General features: G+C 43.0%; 1 protein-coding gene across 1 annotated transcript; it reads right to left on the reverse strand.

The window, feature by feature from the left end:
* Positions 1–11,595: 11,595 nt before the first annotated feature.
* On the reverse strand, positions 11,596–15,362 carry MAP1LC3C (microtubule associated protein 1 light chain 3 gamma). Its single transcript, XM_079106987.1, has 4 exons — positions 15,216–15,362; positions 15,055–15,110; positions 14,803–14,909; positions 11,596–12,143 (listed from the first exon to the last, which is right to left on the reverse strand). Exons 1-4 carry the CDS (start codon positions 15,271–15,273, stop codon positions 11,903–11,905), a joined length of 462 nt encoding a protein of 153 aa, XP_078963113.1. The 5' UTR covers positions 15,274–15,362; the 3' UTR covers positions 11,596–11,902.
* Between the last annotated feature and the right edge of the window lie 3,904 nt (positions 15,363–19,266).

Raw genomic sequence — 19,266 nt, forward strand, 5'->3', positions numbered from 1 at the left:
GTCACAAATGGCAGGATCTCCTTTTTAAAGGCTAAATCACATTCCCCTGTGTGTGTGTGTGTGTGTGTGTGTGTGTGTGTGTACAATCATGAACTGAAACCTCTAAAACCATGAGCCAAAATGAACATTTCTTCTTATAAATCAATTATCTCAGGAATTTTGTTACAGTAACAAAAAGCTAACACATCACGCTAGTGTTTACCCGTGTTTAATTATCTTGGGCTAATTAGGAGTATGCATGGAAGAGGACTAGTGAGCATAGGAATTCTCTGGGTTTCAACTGAGGAATGCTAAAAATGTTAAGCTTGGAGGCCATATGGTGGCACACACTTATATAAACCCAGCAACTCAGGAGCCTGAGGCAGGGCAATTCCAAGTTTGAGGGCAGCATCAGCAACTTAATGAGGCTCTAAGTAGTTTAGCAAGATCCTGACTCAAAATTAAAAAATAAAAAGTGCTGGGAATGTGGCCCAGTGGTTAAGTGCTCCCAGGTTCAATCCCTGGTACTAACAAAAACAACAAAAGTTAAGCTTGGCTTGAGCTGGGACTCAACAACACACAGTGCATAATGAAAGAAAAGTCACATGCAGAAGTAACAGTTACTAAAATACACTGTTGATGCAGGATATTGGATAGATTTGAGGAAATCTCATATAATATAATCAAAATCTGTCTAGCATTTGTTATAAGTAACAATCCTAAGAAATGAGGACAGACAGGTAGTTTGATCATTGCACAACTTGACATAGAAGCTCATAATTATCCGGTAGGTAACTGGGAATTATAAGGCTTGGGGTGTATCTCAGTGGCTGAGCATTATTTACAATACATGAAGTCCACATTTCCATTCCCAGTACCGTGAAAAAAAAGAAAGGTAACTAGGAATTATTAAAGTACATATTTTAAGGATGATGGAATAATATTTATTCCGAGGCTCTAGGGTTATAAAATAATGTTGTGGCTCATAAAGAAATAATGGTCTAGTGGGAGAACATGTATATGAACAAAATTTTTAATATTTATGTTATTTATTGGTTTATTTATTTTTTTGGCACTGGGGATTGAACCAAGGGGTACTTTATCACATTACATCCCCAATCCTTTTTATTTTTTATTTTGAGACAGGGTCTCACTAAATTTCCCAGACTAGCCTAGAACTTGCAATCCTCCTGCCTCAGTCTCCTGAGTTGCTGGGATTACAGGCACATGCCACCATGCCTGGAAATATTCATGTTTTTTAATCTTAAATTTAAAGTAAACTAATTTTTAAATTTGTGAATGTGAGAGCAAGACACCTTGAATTTGGACATGCAAGCTCTCAGACATCACCCACCCCAATGTTCCAGAGAGATGTGAACTCAGTAGGTCTGAGCAGAGCTACCCAGACAATATGGGTATAAAGGAAGGAGTTGGGTTAACCATGAGGGAACCCCTACTGGAGCAGAGGACAACTCAGAAGAGTCAGCTTATCACAAGACCGTGGACAAGAGAACTCTGCAAGTTAAGGGAAAGGCAAGTTGTTCAATATGATTGGAATCGAAGATCCTTGCAGGTGATGGGCGGTGAGATGTTCGGGTTCTAGAAGGCTGGAATTGGTCACCAAACAGTGAACAATTTCCAGCTCTACCCTTGGTTGCCTGGTAGTCGCTTATCTCTCTACCTCAATTTCCTCATTGTTAGAATGGAGACCACAATTGCAACTACTTCATAAAATTATCTTAAAGTTTAAATAAAACCTTTAGGGAAGGAGCTTAGCACAAAGGACTTGCATCATTGAGCTCAATGATCATTAACTACTAGGACTTTTGGTTGCATATTCTGTGATAGTGAAGCCGAAAGCAAATCAAGTCTTAGTGTAATGAACTTGTGAAACTGAATTCTAATCAATTACATTGTGTTAACATAAAAGGTCAGAGTCAGAAGGAATCTAGAAGGGTTCAATAAATTGATATTTATCCTATACTGTTTCAGGACAAAGAGACACTGAATCCAATGGGGAGGAAACGTGAAACCAGAAAAAGCTGACCGCAAATCAGGTCTCTTGGTTTGACAAGAACACATCTACTTATGGAGAAAATAAGTAAATCGAACTGTCCTGCAAATATGTCAGAAATTAGGAGACCCAGGAATACACTCTCCTAGGCAGCCTCTTCCCAGGATCCCAGTAACCAGGCAGCCCAGGTTTACTAGAGATGACAGCAGGTGACAGATGGACTGGACCATCAGTCTATTCAAGCCCGGCCTCTTGATAGGGAGGGGAAACCAGACAGGCAAAGTGATTTCTCCAACGCCTGTCCTCCTCTGGACCCTGTCTTCCAGGACAGGAGCCCTGTGTAGTATGTGGCTTCATTGGCTGTGATGTAGCACAAAACATTGATTGTTACTAACAGTTAAGGTGCTGAAATGTACTATTTATTAACTGCTATTTATACATCTAAATTTAAGTAAACTCAGAGAAAATATGTTCTATTTCATTCCACACTCAAAAGTGCTTTCTTTTCTTAAGGGGTTGGGGTACTGTAATTAAATCCAGAGGCATTTTACCACTGAGCAATTTTTTTGGTATTTTTTTTTGGTGTTTGTTTTTTGTTTTTTGTAAAGACAGGGTCTCTTTAGGTGGCCTAGGGCCTCTCTAAGTTGCTGAGGCTAGCCTTGAACTTGCAATCCTCCTGCCTCAGCCTTCCAAGTCTGGAAGGGTTGTGATGGGTTGTGATGGGTTGACAGATCTGACTCCATGAGAATGTTATAGGCCAGACTCTAAGGGAAATGACTAAACAGACTCCATTTTGCTCTAAGACTCCATGTTATGTAGGAAATAAGCTTCTCCCACGGGAACACCCCACCTCTGTGCCCATCCTCAGTTACTTAGTGTGACATGTTTAACAATACAGAATGACAATTCCTATGTAAAGAAAAATTGCTCTCTTTTGATTCCTAGTGCTCCTAAACAATGTACCATGTGAACAGTGATTGTGTGGATGTTAGCAACCATTCTTTAGTTTGTACCTAGGTAAGGGTCATTTTGACCCACTTCCCCTTCTGTCGATGATCTCATGATGTTAATGTGTAATTTTGAATTATAGCAACAGACACTTATGATTGATGTGATTTTTGGTATAAGAACCCCTACAACCCTGTGGTCGGGGCTGTTCTCCCAATAGCCATTTTTTGGGGCATTGTGTGAGAGAGTGAGTCGGCCAGCTTAATAAAGACTCTCACATTTGGACTTCTCAGTGGTAATTGGTCTGTTCTTAAGTTGCGCCCCATAACATCACTGGGATTACAGGTATGAGCCATTGCATTAGCAGAACTGCTTTCTTGATTGATGGGAGCAGAAGTACAAGATTAAACTCATGTTTCCTACTCTTAGGTCATCTTTAAGATTTTGGCCACAATTAGCTCTTCTATTATTTACTTCATGTTTATAAATAAACTTTTTTTTTCCCCTTTGATCTGGACAGATCTGGGCAAACTGGTTCCCGAATTTAGCAAAGCATTCTAAACCTGTATACGTGCACATTCTTGGGGAAGCAGTAACATATGGAATGATCTGGGGTCAAGCCCTGGGTCAGTTAGCTGTCGACTCATTCAGCATGTGGGCCTGGCTTTGGGCTCAAGGCAGATCTAGTCCTTCAAGCCTCTGTAGGTGGGGAATCCCACTTCACCATCACAGGAAATGAAAATGGATTTATTTATCATTTATTGAGTACCTACTATGTGCCAGGCTTTTAACTACAAGATGAGTTTTTCACAATAAAACCTGAACCTCATTTTTTTCTGGATCAAGTATTTCTTAGGTAAGCTACTTTTCAGTAAGATTATAGAAGAGCTAACTTGATCGAGGGGCTATGAGAACATTTTTTGGAAGGAGCTTTAATTTTGGTTTCCACTTAGATTTTGTGAACCATGCCCAGGATCACCTAGTAAGGGGTATCATTCTGTATCCTTCCACTCTTGGTCCTTTAGGACTGCCACCTTCACGTGACAAGCAAACCAGACCGAAAACAAAGGAAGCCAGGCATGGTGGTGCCAGCTACCATTTGATCACTTGAGCCCGGAATTTCAAGGCCAACCTGGGAAACATAATGAGGATCCATAAAGAGAGAGACAGAGAACAAAAAAGGAAAAGAAAACAGAAAAAAAAAAAAATTAGAAATATCAAGAAGAAAAAAAAATCAGAAATTTCCTCAAACCAGGAAAAAATTTCTCTAGAGGGTGAAGTGAGACATCACTCTGAATCATCACTCTGAAGTTCCTCCCCTCCTGGACACTCACCTGCTGGCCCCTTCCCTATTCCTCTAGGGATGATGTAGGAGGAAAGAATCCCCTACTCATGCTTCTAGGGCAGTTTCTGGCTGACACCTGAAGGTTCCACTGAGATCCTCAGTTTTCCTCAGAATTTCTGACTTTTAGAGACCTGTGCCTAGCCAGATCTAAACTTCCCTTTGTTGCTCCTCACAAGTCCATTTATTCTATCTGGGTTCAAGTCTAGGCTGGGTCAGATCCCTCTGAGTGTCAGGCATCAGCGTGGGGGACAGTCTAGAAAAAGTATGAAGATCCAAGAGCTGAATAGTTCTATATGTTTGAAACTTACTGTGTGCCAGGTGCAGGACATGAATTGGTATTCATGAGTGTTTATCTTTCAGCAAAGGCATCATATAAGGTGAACATGAAATTTTCTGCTTTTTTTTTTTTTTTATTGGGTACCAGGGATTGAACTCAGTGACTAAGTCACTGAGTCACATCCCCAGCCCTATTTTGTATTTTCTTTATAGACAGGGTCTCACTGAGTTGCTTAGGGCCTTGCTAAATTGCTGAGGCTGGCTTTCAACTCAATATCCTCCTGCCTCAGCCTCCTGAGCTGCCGGGATTTCAGACATGCACCACCACTATTTTTTTGCAGAATGGGTACCCAGGATTGAACTCAGGGGCACATCCAAAGGACTTAAAATCAGCGTACTATAGTGATGCAGCCATATCAGAGTTTATAGCAGCTCAATTCACAATACCTAAACTATGGAACCAACCTAGGTGCCCTTCAACAGATGAATGGAAAAAGACAATGGAATATTACTCAATCTTAAAGAAGAATGAAATTATGGCATTTGGCAGTAAATGGATGGAACTGGAGAATATTATGCTAAGTGAAATAAGCCAATCCCAAAGAAATAAAGGCTGTGTTTCCTCTATTATGCTGATGCTAATTCACAATAAGAGGTATTATGGATTAGATAGCGGGCAATGAATGTAGAGGAGGGTCATGGGGAGTAGGAATTCTAGTAGGATGAATCAGACACCATTACCCTATGTGCATATATGATCACGTGACCTGTGTAACTCTACATCATATACAACCAGCAAATGAGAAGTTAGACTCCATTTATGTTCGATGTGTCAAAATGCATTCTACTGTCCTGTATAACTAATCAGAACAAATTTTTTTAAATGAAAAAAAAAAATCCTCTGCTTTTTCGCCAATGTGGTGGCGCACACCTGTAATCCTGGAGACTGGGGAGGTTGAGGCAGCAGGATGCAAATTCCAGGCCAACCTTAGCAATTTAGCAGGGACCTAAGCAATTTAGCAAGACCCGTCTCAAAAAAAAAAAAAAAAAAAAAAAAAAAAAAAAAAAAAAAATTTAAAAGGTCTGGGATGTTGTTCTGTGGTTAAGCACTTCTGGATTCAATCCCTGATACAAAAACAAACCAACCAACAAACCATCCCTTACCACCCCACAAAATTCTCTGCTGTTCTTCCTTTCCTGACTTCCCATTCCCCACATGGTGGTCTGAATTCTCACTCCCCAACCCTGTTCCCATGATCCACCCGGGCACAGGGGCCTTTATGACGACATGATTTGTGAGCACCTGTTGCCATGGCAGCACCAGGAATTTGGAAGCCTGTGCATTCCTTTCTGGTGTTTTGTTTCTCCAGAGGTCCCAGCAGTTCTTGTGTGCCGGCTGGCGTTCGTGTCAGGAAGGCACATTTAATATTCCGTTTACTCTCCTCCCAGCATGTGTCTGATTCTCCCTTTGGCTACAGCTGGCCTTTTCAGGAGTTTAAGTAAACCCATTAAGAGCCTTCTAAGTTGGCAACCAACTGGTTTACCTGGATCCGAATAAACTGTGTTGGCGCCACCTACTGGTACTCATCAGCTCTGACACTCTACAGCGGAGGTCACTTGAGTCTTGAGGTAGCTACCGGTAGCTGGGTGGAGAATGCGATTCCAGGTATAGTTTGTACTAAGGAATTGAGCCCAGGGGAACGTTACCACTCAGCTACATTCCCAGCCCCGCCCCCCGCCCCTTTTTGAGACTGGGTCTCACTAAATTGCTTAGGGCCTCACTGTGTTGCTGAGGCTAGCCTTGAACTTGCAATTCTTGTGTCTCAGCCTCCAGAGTTGTTAGGATTACGACACTGCGCTGGGTTTCCTGGCATACTCTTGTTGGCTGGAAACTTGCTTCCCTTGAGATTTTATCACTTGTAAGGAGCATAGATTGGAAAACTTTGAAACTGAAGGATTAGAGATCTTTCCAAACAGCCTGTTCAGAAGATCTTCATGTTCTAAAGCCTCGACTAGGAGTTTTTGTTTTTGCGAATGAGAAAACTGATTTGGAGATGAAATAATCCCCTACATCCACAGCACAGAACCACCTTTTGAGCCCCAGTCCATCTGATAACGAAGTCCCAGCTCTTCCCACAACAGCATGCTGTCTATAAATGCAGTGCTAGGCCAAGATACGTTCTCAAAATGTTGACGTGAATCAGAGCCAGAAACGGATGGATGTTGAGGAAGCATCGTGATGCACTTTTCCAACAGGAGGGGGAAAAAAAGCAGCGATGGAGCTTCCACGCAAGACTACTGCTTCTTCCACAAAAGACTCGCCCAGTGCTTCTCAGACTCTAATGTGCATATGAATCATCTGGAGAGATTAATAAATTGCAGATTGTGAGTCAGTAGTTCTGAGAAGGGACCTGAGTTTCTATATTTTTTAAAAAGCTGCAAGGTGATGCTGATGCTGCCAGCCTGCAGAACAACCTCACAGGGTCTTTTTAAAAAACTTTTTTGTATGTGGTACCAGGGATTGAACTCAGGGCCTTGTACATGCTAGGTGAGTGCTCTACCTCTGAGCTACATCCCCAGCCTTATTTTTTATTTATTTTTTTTAAATTTTGAGATAGGTTTCACTATGTTTCCTAGGCTGGACTGAACTTGTGATCTCCTGCTTCAGCCTCCTGAGGAGTTGGGATTATGGGCATGCACCACCACTGCCTCTGGTTCTTTTTGTTTGTGAAAGAATACATTACACATTTAGAAATCTTCTGTACATATTTTAGGGGCAAACAAAGGATGAGGAGGCATGGAGGAGACTCGTAACAATAGGGCCATGATTAAGAATGCTTTTTGACCAATGAGGAACCTTGGCCATGTGCCTGTGTTAAACTCCACCAGGAAAAGGCTTGGAAGTACAAAATTGTAAGTCCAGTAGACTTGGGAATGTTCTTATCTCAAGCAGGATCAAAACAACAATGAAAATTATATATTATATATTATAATATATATATTATAGCCCCCAGAATTTTTCTCATTTTGCAGTGTTGGGGATGAAATCCAGCAAGTCAATTGCTCTCCCACAGAGCTATACCCCAGCCCCTTCACCCCTGGAGGATAAACACCCTTTTCCATAAAGGGTCAGATAGCAAGTATGTTAGTATTGTAAGATATGTGGTCTCTGCCACAGGTACTCAACTCAGCCCTTGTAACCTGAAGCAGCCAAAGACATCCACTGGATGTCATGACTGCATTCCAACAATATTTATAAAAATAGGCCCCAAGTCAGATGGCCTATAGGCAGTAGTTTGCTGACCTCATGTATAGGCACTGAAATGAATCTGGGGTCAACTGTAGATCCCACATTTACGGTTATATAAGCAGCTGCATTTTCTATCTGGCCCTCATCAAGGTGGGGAGAAGATAATTAATGGTTTGAAAAAAGAGAACCACCTCACCCCCAAAATTAGAGGTTTCCCAGCTTTACCAAACCACTATGAAAACAGTCACTTCTATCAAAACTCAATAGTCTGTTTTCTCCCTATAAAGTTGACACTGGTTTCTCTATTTATCACCAAGTATTAATTAACTACCTAAGAGACACTTAGCATTGCTGGGAGCAATGAGGAACCTCTTAAAAACAGATATAGTCTATATTCTTAAGATTTTTTTAAATTGGTGTTGTGCTTCTAAGACATGGACACATTGTTGCAGAAAATTTAAACACCCATGGATAGATTATTCAGTAAATGCACATGTGACAATTGGTTAGGCAGTTGGAAAAATAATGGAATTTAGCATGTTCATCTGTTACCAAAATAAATTCTAGTTGCTTCAAACTCTTAAGTGTAAAGAGTAAGACAGTACAGAGTGGATATGTGTGTGTGTGTACGGGTGTGTACATACATATCTCTCCTAATCTTGGAGTTGGGAGAGTGTATTGAGAAACATGAACCTCAAAAGCCACAAGGAAAAGATCATATAATGAAAAGCATCCAAGCCAGGTGCAGTGGTGCATGCCTGTAATCCCAGAGGCTCAGGAAGCTGGGGTAGGAGGATTGCAAGTTCAAGGCCAGCCCAGAAACTTAGTGAAGACATAAACAATTTAGTGAGACCCTGTCTCAAATTAAAAAATTAAAAGGACTGGGAAAATGGTTCAGTGATTAAGCACCCCTGGGTTCAATCCCTGGTACCCCCTCTCCCACAAAAAGCATCTACATGGAAAAAATCTTTCATTAAAAAGGAACACAAATAATTGGGTAATTATTTTTAATATACATGGTATACAATAAGTTAATTACTCAGCTAATAAAAACTAATAGAACATTTAAAATAGCATAAAAGGAAAGTGGTCATAATTCAGAGTACAAATTGCCAATTAATTTTAAGTAACTGTAAATGCTAACAAAAGAAAATATCCAGACTAAAAATTGACTGATATCATCTTCTATTGACAGGTCAGTGGTTGTCCTGGTTTCTTGGATCATATGTTCTCTAGCTGTTCCTTTTTTTTTTCTTTTTTCCTTTTTTTTTCTTTGTGATGCTGGGGATAAAATTCAGGACCTTGAATATGCTAGGCAAGTGCTTTACCTCTGAGCTATCTGGCCCATATCCCCATCCTCCAGATGTTTCTTCTGATGATGCTCCCGCCTGGAATCCAGCCCGCATGTTGAGAAGCCTCTTAGAGTCATTTCAGTTCTCAGTCTCAGCTGGGCCCAGCCTCAAGTCAGCTCAGCCCAGAGGCCAGGGAGGTGAATGGAAAGCCCCCAGATTATTCCAGCTCCCAGCCCTTTAAGTCACTCACTTTTATGTCTTCCCAACTGAGTCCCCAGACATGTTGGAGCACAGATAACCTGTTGTTACTGTACACTTTCTGAAATCCCCTTGCCCAAATTTCTTTTTTTTTCTTTCTTTTTTTTTGGGGGGGGGGACCGAACCCAGGGCCTTGTGCTTACAAGGCAAGCACTCTACCGACTGAGCCATCTCCCCAGCCCCGCCCAAATTTCTTAAGCCGCATAACTGAGTGGTTGTTGATTCATGCACTGAGGTTTGGCTAAGGACCAAGCAATGCCTACCCTAAACAAGGCAACTGAAAACATCTTTAACATCTCCATGCTAACTGCTTATGTGTAAGAGGGAGCTATACTAGGGCGGATCTTAAAGATCAAACGAGCTCACCCAGTCAGTATGGAAGTGCACATCTCTAATCCCACAACTCAGGAGGCTGAGGCAGGAAGATCACAAGTTCAAGGCCAGCCTCAGCAACTTAGTGAGACCCTGTCTCAAAAAACTAAAAAGGGCTGGGACTGTAGCTCATTATGTTGTGATCCAAGAAAGATCAAGAGACTGGAGAAGAAGACAGAAAGCAAGAGGAACAGCACTGGCCACGAAGAGTTAAGTGAATATTCAGGGACCAAGGACCTTCATCAAGTTCAAAGTCAATCCTAGGAAGTAGATTTTTTTGGAAAATATCTTCATTGGATCAAGGTAAAGCAACAAGGATTTGTTTGGACAGTAAATTCAGGAGACAATGTTTTTACTTGGTATATGGCAGAGACAACTTGAAAGATGAGTGTTGAAGGAATGGACTTATCTGGCAAGCCAGGAAGGGAAAAGGACAGCTGCTGGCAGGAGAGCAGCCTGGAGCAGGGAACAGTAGACCCCTCAAAGGGAGCTGAGGGTACACACCAGGCCCAGTGCTGCTGGGGGCCCTTAGGGAGATCACACCATCTCTGAGCCTCAGCTTCTTCAACAAATGCTATTTTTCTACCACTGTCTCCTTTTCAGCATTTTGATCCAAATGAAAATTACTCCCTCCTTAGACCATTCTAGATAATGGATTCCATTTGCCAATCATCTTGTTTTCTTCTCCTCTGTCTCCATCTTTCTTCTTTATTGTACTTATATGTATTTGAATATAATTTGTCTTCCTTTGCTAGAATCATTTTTATTGGATTTTCCCATATTTTTATTGGTGCATTATAATCATACATGTGATTGGGATTCATTGTTGCAAATTTGTGCATGCCTTTAACTAAAGTGAACTCCATGAGGACTGGGATCTCTTTTGTTTTGTTTTGCCTGTTTTGTTCGTCATATTTTCAGGACCCAGGATAGTGTTTAGCAAAAAGTAAGCACTCAATAAATGTTTGCTGAATATGAATAAATAAAACTCTTTCCTAAACAAATTCTCATTCACACTCCAAAACCCAGCTCAAGCTGAATTCCCTGTAAAACCTTATGTGGCCAATGCCCTTTAACACAGTTGGAGCGTTCATGCTTGCTGTGCTGCTGCTGAATGACACAGCTCACTGCTGATGCATCTCAGGAGTGCAGCTGAATCCTCCAGTTGACATCTGAATCCCCCAAGACCACATTATTGTCACCCAACACTGTATAATTCAAGGATCAAGTAGGCACTCATTGAGTAGAGTACCTACCCTTTATGTAGGGAACCTAGCATACAGCTAGGCTAAAGGCTTCTAAAACCAGATTCCCTGACCTTGAGTTCTGGTGGCCTGTGTTGTGTGAATCTGAAGCTGCTCTTGGCTTTTCTGGGCCTCAGCTTCCTTATCTGTAATATGATAATAGTTAAATATAGAGAGTTGTGGTAAGGAACTAATAATGCACATAAATTGCTTAGAATGAAGCCTGGCACACAGTAAACACTCAGATGGTTTTAATGACTTTATGTTGAGAAGTTATAAGTTTGACATAAATATATATGGCATAGACCAACAAAGGAAGTAAGAGGAAATGACCCAGAAGAGTGAATGCTGAGGAAATAGTCTTTCTAAGAATAGATAAGAATCCCCCAAATGAGTTGATCATGGTTTGCACTAGTTTCACCTGGTTTCACAGAGACCCATCTACCGGCCAGAGGTTCTACATGAACCCACCTCCCTCCATGAATCCACCTCCACACAGGAATCCTCCCTGCAGGGAGTGAAATCAATTTTTTTTTTTTTTTTTTTTTTTTTTTGTGGTGCTGGGGATTGAATCCAGGGCCTCATGCTTGAGAGACAAGCACTCTACCAATGTGAAATCAATTCTTAAGAGTGAACTCACCTCCACCACAGATGACACTTAACACACATTGTCCACTCATTATACAAAACCATCATACAAGCTAAACATTTCTTATTTAGAAGACAGTTGCTATTTATAAATCTTACAAAAGCCCATATTTTTCTTAGAGACTATAAGAGCATGGAGCATGGAAAAGGTAAACCAGGAAGGACCACAGCTGTGCTGTCACTGGTTGGAGCTGATCACCCCAACCCTGCCTTCTGGTCCCTGCAATGTACACACAGAAGAAAATCAGTTCCTTCCGCCAGCATCTGGTGCACAGTTCAGAGGACAAGTTCTTCTTGAAGCGGGCTAGTGAGGATTGCAGATCTGTACCCGAGGTCACTGCGGTCTGCTGACCCTAAGGAACCGAATGTCTCCTGGGAGGCGTAGGTCATGTACACGAAGCCATCCTCATCCTTGTAGTCCCTGTAGATCTCTGCCATGGTCACATTCATGCTGACCAGGCTCTTGTTGTTCACCAGCAGGTAAAAGGCTTCAGTGGCCCTCAGGACCATGCGGTTCCTGGGATGGGGAGGAAGGTGACATGAGGGGTTGCCCAAGAATCTACAGGATCATGATGCTCAGGAAGACTGATCTGCTCCCTACCCCTTCCCAGGAGATGTAGGAACCACACAGCCTTCCAGCTAGGCCCAAAGTGTAAGATAATCCCATTAATAATGAGGAGACTTGTCAATATAAAAATTCTGAGCAAATAAGCCCCAGTTTGGTACAACATTAAAGGTATTTTCCCCAAAGATACAAAGGCAATGCATGGTATCTCCAGCATGTTTCATTGTTGGACAGCCTGGGGATGGCCATTGGAGGGGATCTTCTGCCTCAAAGTGCACCCTTCCTTCACCCTGCCATTACTCCCCCACATCAAAGAGATAGGGAGGCAGCGAAGTTTATTTGGACATGCTTTAGGTGTCAAGAGCAGTTAAGTTTCAGTTCATCTGGAGTGGATGACAGCATGACAACACAGATACCCAGGGGAAGGCTTGGTCTCACCTTGAGCACACACTTCTGTTCACTTTAATTGGTGACACTGGCACTCCAACATCAGAGCTTCAAACTTGCAGGTGGGCTAAGGCCATGGAGCAGTGGGAGGTGGGACTGGAACTCGGTGCATCTTACAGCCATATAATCCCTCCCGCGATAACCCAAAGGTTCCGGCCCTGACAACTGTCCAGCTGTCTTTGGTTAGAAGATGACTGTTCTGCAACGGGGATGGGGAGAGCTGGGGCTGGGAGTGTTGCTACCAGCAGGGAAGGAAGACTCTTGTTCCCAGAGCTTTTGTCTCCATCTTCTGCAGGTTGCTTTGGATGAGGGAGGGGTGTCCCTGTTGGGGAGAAGACTAGGGACAGGGACTCTTTATCCTGTTCTTGGCTACATCCACAGAGCCTGGAAAGCACCCCAGAAACATAGCTGGTGCTCAAAAATCACTGAGGAGAACCAAATGTCGGGATGGGGATTAGGTTGAGAACCATGGTGACACAAGAGCGAATGGTCTCAGAACTTGAAGGGCTTTTGTGGGGGGTGTGGTGGGGATCAAGAACTACGAGAGCAATGTGTTGGGATCCAGAATTTTTATTTTTTTCTGCTGAGGGTGGAACCCCTAATCTCTCACACATGCTAAGGGCACTCCACCACTGGGCGACATCCCCAGCCCTGATGTTGGGATCTGATCCTGACTTTCATTCCCGCCCCCATCACCTGCATGCACACCAGACTAACCTTATCAAGGAAGTGTCCTTGAGAGGAGAAAAAGGGAATGCTCTTAACGCAGTGAAACAAAATTAAACCCAAATCGAACATTCACTGGTCCAAACAGACTTTTCAACTCTATGAAGATTCCTCCACCTCCAGAGATTCAGGAGGCTGAGTTGGGGGACTGCAAGTTGGAGGCCAGCCTCAGCAACTTAGTGAGAGCCTGTCTTAAAAAATAACTGAGTGCAGTGGTACATGCTGCAATCCCAGCAACTCAGGAGACTGAGGAAGCAGGATTGGATTGAAAGTTCAAAGCCAGCCTCAGCAACTTGGGAGACCCTAAGCAACTTATTGAGACCCTGTCTCAAAATAAAATATAAAAAGGGCCAGGGATGTGACTCACTGGTTAAGAACCCCTGAGTTCAATCCCAGTACCTAAAAAAATAAATAAAAATAGGCAGGTGTGGTGGTGCATGCTAGTTTATCTCAGCAACTCTGGAGCCTAAGGCAGGAGGATGGGAAGTTCAAAGCCAGCCTCAGCAGTTTAGTGAGGCCCTAAGCAATTTGGTGAGAACCTGTCTCAAAATAAAAAATATAAAGGGGGGCTGGGTAGCTCAGTAGTAGAGCACTTGCCTAGCATGTGTGAGGCACTGGGTTTGATTCTCAGCACCACATATGAATAAATTAATTAATTAAATAAAGGTCAATTGACAACAAAAACATAAATACATAAAAATAAAAAGGGCTGGGGATGTGGCTCAGTGGTTAAGCACCCCTCGGTTTAATTTGCAGTACCAATAAATAAATAAATAAATATTTATAAAAGCAAAGAGGACTGGGAATGTAGCTCAGTGGAAAAGCACCCCTGGGTTCAAACCCCAATATCAAGAAAAAGACTTCCCCACTATCTCTATTTTCTCCCCACTTTTCATTGAACCGGTTTATGCTTTAAAACTAGCTGCATTTTCTTGGCTGTGTCTCTGTTTTAAACCAAAGGGAGGAGAGCATTTTTGGGAATACCTTCCTGTGCTCCAACTTCAAGTTCTGAGTAGTGCAAAAAGCCCTTCCCCTTTAAAAGGTCCTGTTCCCCAGGCGCACAGACACTGGGAGGAGGAATCGCTCCAGGGGACAGGCAGACTAGGTTTCAGATGGTATCTGGGGAAAAAAAGGCTCTTCTGGACCAGCTTGGGAGCCAAGACTACTTTAGGAAATTCTTAGAAATCTTGGCAGCTTGTAACTGTCTTTAGGACTGTTGTCTGGGGGGTTCTCTCCACCTGTTTAAAATAATTTCTAAAACTATCTTTTCAGGGCACTACAAAATCTAAAAGATGAGTCATAAAAACCAATCTATCTTCTCCTTAACTCCCCCCCATCCCCCAAATCAAACAACCAAACAGCAAAGAAAAGGCCCAGGTATGCACAGCACACACTCACGCATGCACACACACAAGCTCATGCGTGCATTGTTACTTACCGGATGAGACTGAGGAACTGGGTCATTGTCAGCTCCTGCGGGACCAGAAACTTGGTTTTGTCCAGCAGGGGCAAGAACTGCTCTCTGGGGTAGCGCTCCACTATCACCTGTCAAGAGTTTCAGCCCTTCAGAATGAAATTCAGAGCTTGTGTGTAGGAACTTGGAACAGAGAGAGGGAGGCCTCCAGCTGGTCTTGGTTTATTCAAAGGACAGGATCCCAGGTCCCACTAAAGAAGTACAATGGAGTCTTACCGGGATCTTGTTTGGGAACTTTGTCCGGATTCCAGCAACTTCCTGTTGTCTGGTTGCTGTGAATAGTTCAAGTACAAAAGAATAAGTAGAGAGTAAGAGCAGGCTGCATCTTTTGCTCTGTTCTTTCTCTGGTAACTCAGAGAGCTCCCCAAGAACTTTACCTAAGCTCTTCCTCTGCTTGAAAGGTTTGAGGTTTGGGATTTTCTGTGGAGGCGGCATTTTTACTGAACAGCTGTGTTTGTGTCTGTCTTTAGAAAGAAAGAAAGAAAAAAAAAAAAAAATCCCACAACCAGGACCTAACTCACTCCTCCAGCTGCTTCCAAATTGCCTGCAGGAGCCTAAAAGAGGCCCTTATGTAGGACTGAGTGACATCAGGTTCTCCTCACCCTCCCTTTTCCCCCCATCCCCTCCCTGGGCAGCAGGAGGTCAGTTCTGAGGATGGAAATGGAATAGCCACCTGCTCCCTGGTCAGAGAAAGTCACTTTGTTCATGACCAGTTCAAGATGTTTCTTTGCTAAAGAAATTAGGATCCATAATAAAATCATTGGCTATAAACTCCAACAGCCAAGTTCTGGGCTGAGGGCTTTGGAGAGGTGAAACTGCCTTATGCTGAGGACATTTTTGTGCTTCAGACCACTTGGCCAGAATGCACTTTAGGTGGGACCCAATCCAGATGTTCCAATTCCCAATGGCAGGCCCAGACTCCAAGACCAGGCAAAGCTAGTTTTAGGCATGAACCTCTCACCTATTTACCTTAAGTTCTGATCTTGGATAAATGACTTAGTTTATCGAGTGTTGTTTACAATTATTTCACTAATACTAACTCAGAGTGAGTATGTGAATTAAATGAACCAGTATATGTAAAGATACTAGCATAGTATCTGCTACCAAATCTCATCTTCATATATGTGTCTTCCCTCCCACTTCACTTCTACTTTTTTTTTTTTTTTTTTTTTTTAGGGGACCAGGGTGTCCAGGGTGCTATCTGACCTGGTTAGTACTTCTGGGGTTGGGGGTGAAGGCGGAGGCATCTGGGAGGTGATTCCAGTCCCTCAATGTCAAAGCTATGTGGATTTGGAGGTAAGGTATAGGAACAGCTCTGGGGAAAATGGCTGGAGAAAGTGCTCACCCTTGCCTGGAGTCCTATCTATAGATATTTTATTTTATTTTGGAACTGAAGATTGAACCAGGGCACTTTACCACTGAACTAAATCCCCAGTCCTTTTATTTTTTTAATTAATTTTTTTTTTTTTTTTTTTTTTTTTTTTTTTGAGACAGGGTCTTGTTAAGTTGCTTAGGGACTCTCTAAATTGCTGAGGCTGACCTTGAACTTGCCATTCTCCTGCCTCAGTCTCCCAAGATGCTGGGATTACAGGTGTGTACCACTGTGCTCAGGTTATATTTTAATAAACAGAAAACTTACCTTGCTTACAATGCAGATCAGACATTGGCAGTGGGAAATATGTTTCGAAGCTTGACCTGTTATGAAGACAAAGTATGTGAAACAAGATGGCTGAGGTATTTTGTTTTGTCCCTGCCTCCCCCAACACCAAGTCCTGGGGATTGAACACAGGGGTACTTTACCATTGAACTACATCTCCATTCCTTTTTGTTTTTTTGTTTTGAGATAGGGTCTTGCTAAGTTGCTGAGGCTGGTCTTGGATTTGTGACTCTTTGCTTCAGCCTCCAGAATAGCGGAGATCATAGCAGAGTGCCCCCAAACCTGGCAAGCTGATGTCATTTTGATTCCCACTAACCACATTCTCACCCCATCTGGCCCCACCTCCGTCTTCTCAGAGCATATATTAATAAGGTGGAAGACATTTGGAACTGGAGCGTGAGCTAGGAAGATAAGAGGTGACAGAGACTGGGAGGCTCGGCATAGGGATTAGAGAGGATTTATTCCTTTCCGCCAATGACCATGCCTAAGTCTCTCCTTTCTTAAAATAACAACCAGTCAACCTTCCCTTGGCGCTACCAGGCATGTGACTGTCGTAAAAAGAGCTTTAGAAACAGATGGGTTCTAACTCCTGCTTACTAGAAAGTTAACCTCGTTGGAACTCACACAGCAAATGAGTTCATTAGCAAGATGGATAGGGTCTCACTGGTCTCATGGAGTAGCGTTAGGATTAAATGTGGAAATGTATGCGATGTGCACATATATAGGAAATGACACAGCCGAAGCTCAATAAATAGGAGCGCTGTCACAGTGCTCACACTCGGGGTAGCTAATAGCCAGGCCCTCTCTGCTTGCACTTCCTGGAGCCCAGAGAAAGCCTGGTTTGAGCTCCTCTTTCCACTTAGCTCAGTGCCTCTGGCTTCTGCAGCTCTGCAATCTGGGGTCTGTCCCAACGTGAAAGGCACTGCTCTTGGAGGGTCAGCAGTGCACACAAATCCCTCTTTTCAGCTCTATTTCATAACTGATCCTCAACATTTGAAATTATTGTCCATTTCCTCCTCCTCAAAATTTTCATCTTAAACAAGACAGTTTTCTCCTTCTTATGAAATGTGAATAGAAATTTCGTGAAGTCTTCCTATAGTTATGGGGCACAACCTAAGAACAGACCGATCACCACTGAGAAGTCCAAATTTGAGAGTCTTTATTAAGCCGGCCGGCTGACTGTCTCACACAATGCCCTCAAAAATGGCTATTGGGAGAACAGCCCCGACCACAGGGTTGTAGGGGTTCTTATACCAAAAATTACATTAATCATAAGTGCCTGTTGCTATGATTCGAAATTACACATTAACATCATGAGATCATCGACAGAAGGGGAAGTGGGCCAAAATGACCCTTACCTAGGTACAAACTAAAGAATGGTTGCTAACATCCACACAATCACTGTTCACATGGCACATTGTTTAGGAGCAATAGGAATCAAAAGAGAGCAATTTTTTTACTACATAGGAGTTGCCATTGTATATTATTAAACATGTCATACTAAGTAACTGATGATGGGCACAGAGGTGGGGTGTTCCCATGGGAGAATCTTATTTCCTACATAACATGGAGTCTCAGAGCAAAATGGAGCCTGTTTAGTCATTTCCCTTAGAGTCTGGCCTATAACATTCTCATGGAGTCAGATCTGTCAGCCCATTGTAAGGTATAAAGCCCTTCTCTCCCGTTACAGGAATTTTCCGCTTCCCAACCACTTGTCAATCTGCGCTCCACGCGCCTCTTCCCTTACAGGAATTTCCGGCTTCCCCACTACCTGTCAATCTGCATTCGGCCCACCTCTTCTGTTACAGGAATTTCCGGCCTCCCCATCACCTGTCAGTTTGCATTCTGCCCACCTCTTACGTTAGAGGAATTTCCGGCTTACGCTGCTGCCATCTTGCTGCCTCCCACGTTATGTTCTAACATGTTATTGGTCCATCAGTCAGTCTGCAAGAATTCTCCTCCGTGATTGGTTCCTCCCAGCCCTCGAAATTCCAATATCTGGGAGAAGCCATACACCATGTTTTTCTTTTTCCATCCCGAGCGGACCTTACGTTCCCTTAAAATAAAGTCTTTTGCGTGAGTTCTCGTGTCTGCGGAGCGTTTTTCTGGGAGCTACCGGGGAGCCACAACTGAGCCAGCGACCCCTAACACCCATCACACCTACATTAATATCTGTAAGGTTAATCAGTGGCAGAGGGCTTGGCTAGTATGTGCGAGGCTGTGGGTTCAGTTCTTGGCCCTGAAAAAACAAGTCCAAAACAGTCAAAAACAAACCAAAAATGTAGTTGCTATGTAAACAGAGCTTTACGATGAGTACAGAAGCTGGGGTGCAGCCCAGTGATAGACCTCTGGCTTGGCATGCCCTCAGGATCACTATTCCTTCCATAGCATTGCTGTTTCAGATTTCAGAGTACAGATTTCAGAGCCTCCCAGGGCCCCTAAGGTTGGCATCACTCTGGTTCCATCAAGGTCCTCTTCTGGCTCTGTAATGCCCTCTGGGATGATTTTAACCATTCCTGAGGAGTCTCCTAAGCTGACTCAGTTTCTCCAATGTGATTAAAAATAGACCACGCTTGACCAGTGGGGTGTTTGGGGCTCCAGGAGTGACTAGGATGGATCATCTGTGCTTCCTGTTGCCACTGATACCGCCTTTTACTGGTGTCGAGTTCTGCTTCCTCAGGTGTTGAGTATAACATCAGAGAAGCACACCAAGGCAAGTATATTAAGCAGGTTTTATTTAAAGGTAATAATACAGACTTCTCCTGGGAGGG

This window comes from Sciurus vulgaris (genome assembly GCF_902686455.1).
Source record: "Sciurus vulgaris genome assembly, chromosome: 12".
Lineage (NCBI taxonomy): Eukaryota > Metazoa > Chordata > Mammalia > Rodentia > Sciuridae > Sciurus > Sciurus vulgaris.

Bases quoted from the DNA above. Each gene is read 5' to 3' on its own strand.
- MAP1LC3C (XM_079106987.1), bottom strand. From the start codon at position 15,273: ATGCCGCCTCCACAGAAAATCCCAAACCTCAAACCTTTCAAGCAGAGG. The intron at 15,111-15,215 runs GTAAAGTTCTTG...AACTATTCACAG, and splicing joins CAAGCAGAGGAAGAGCTTAG to CAACCAGACAACAGGAAGTT. The intron at 12,144-14,802 runs GTAAGTAACAAT...TCCCCATCCCAG, and splicing joins CAGTTCCTCAGTCTCATCCG to GAACCGCATGGTCCTGAGGG.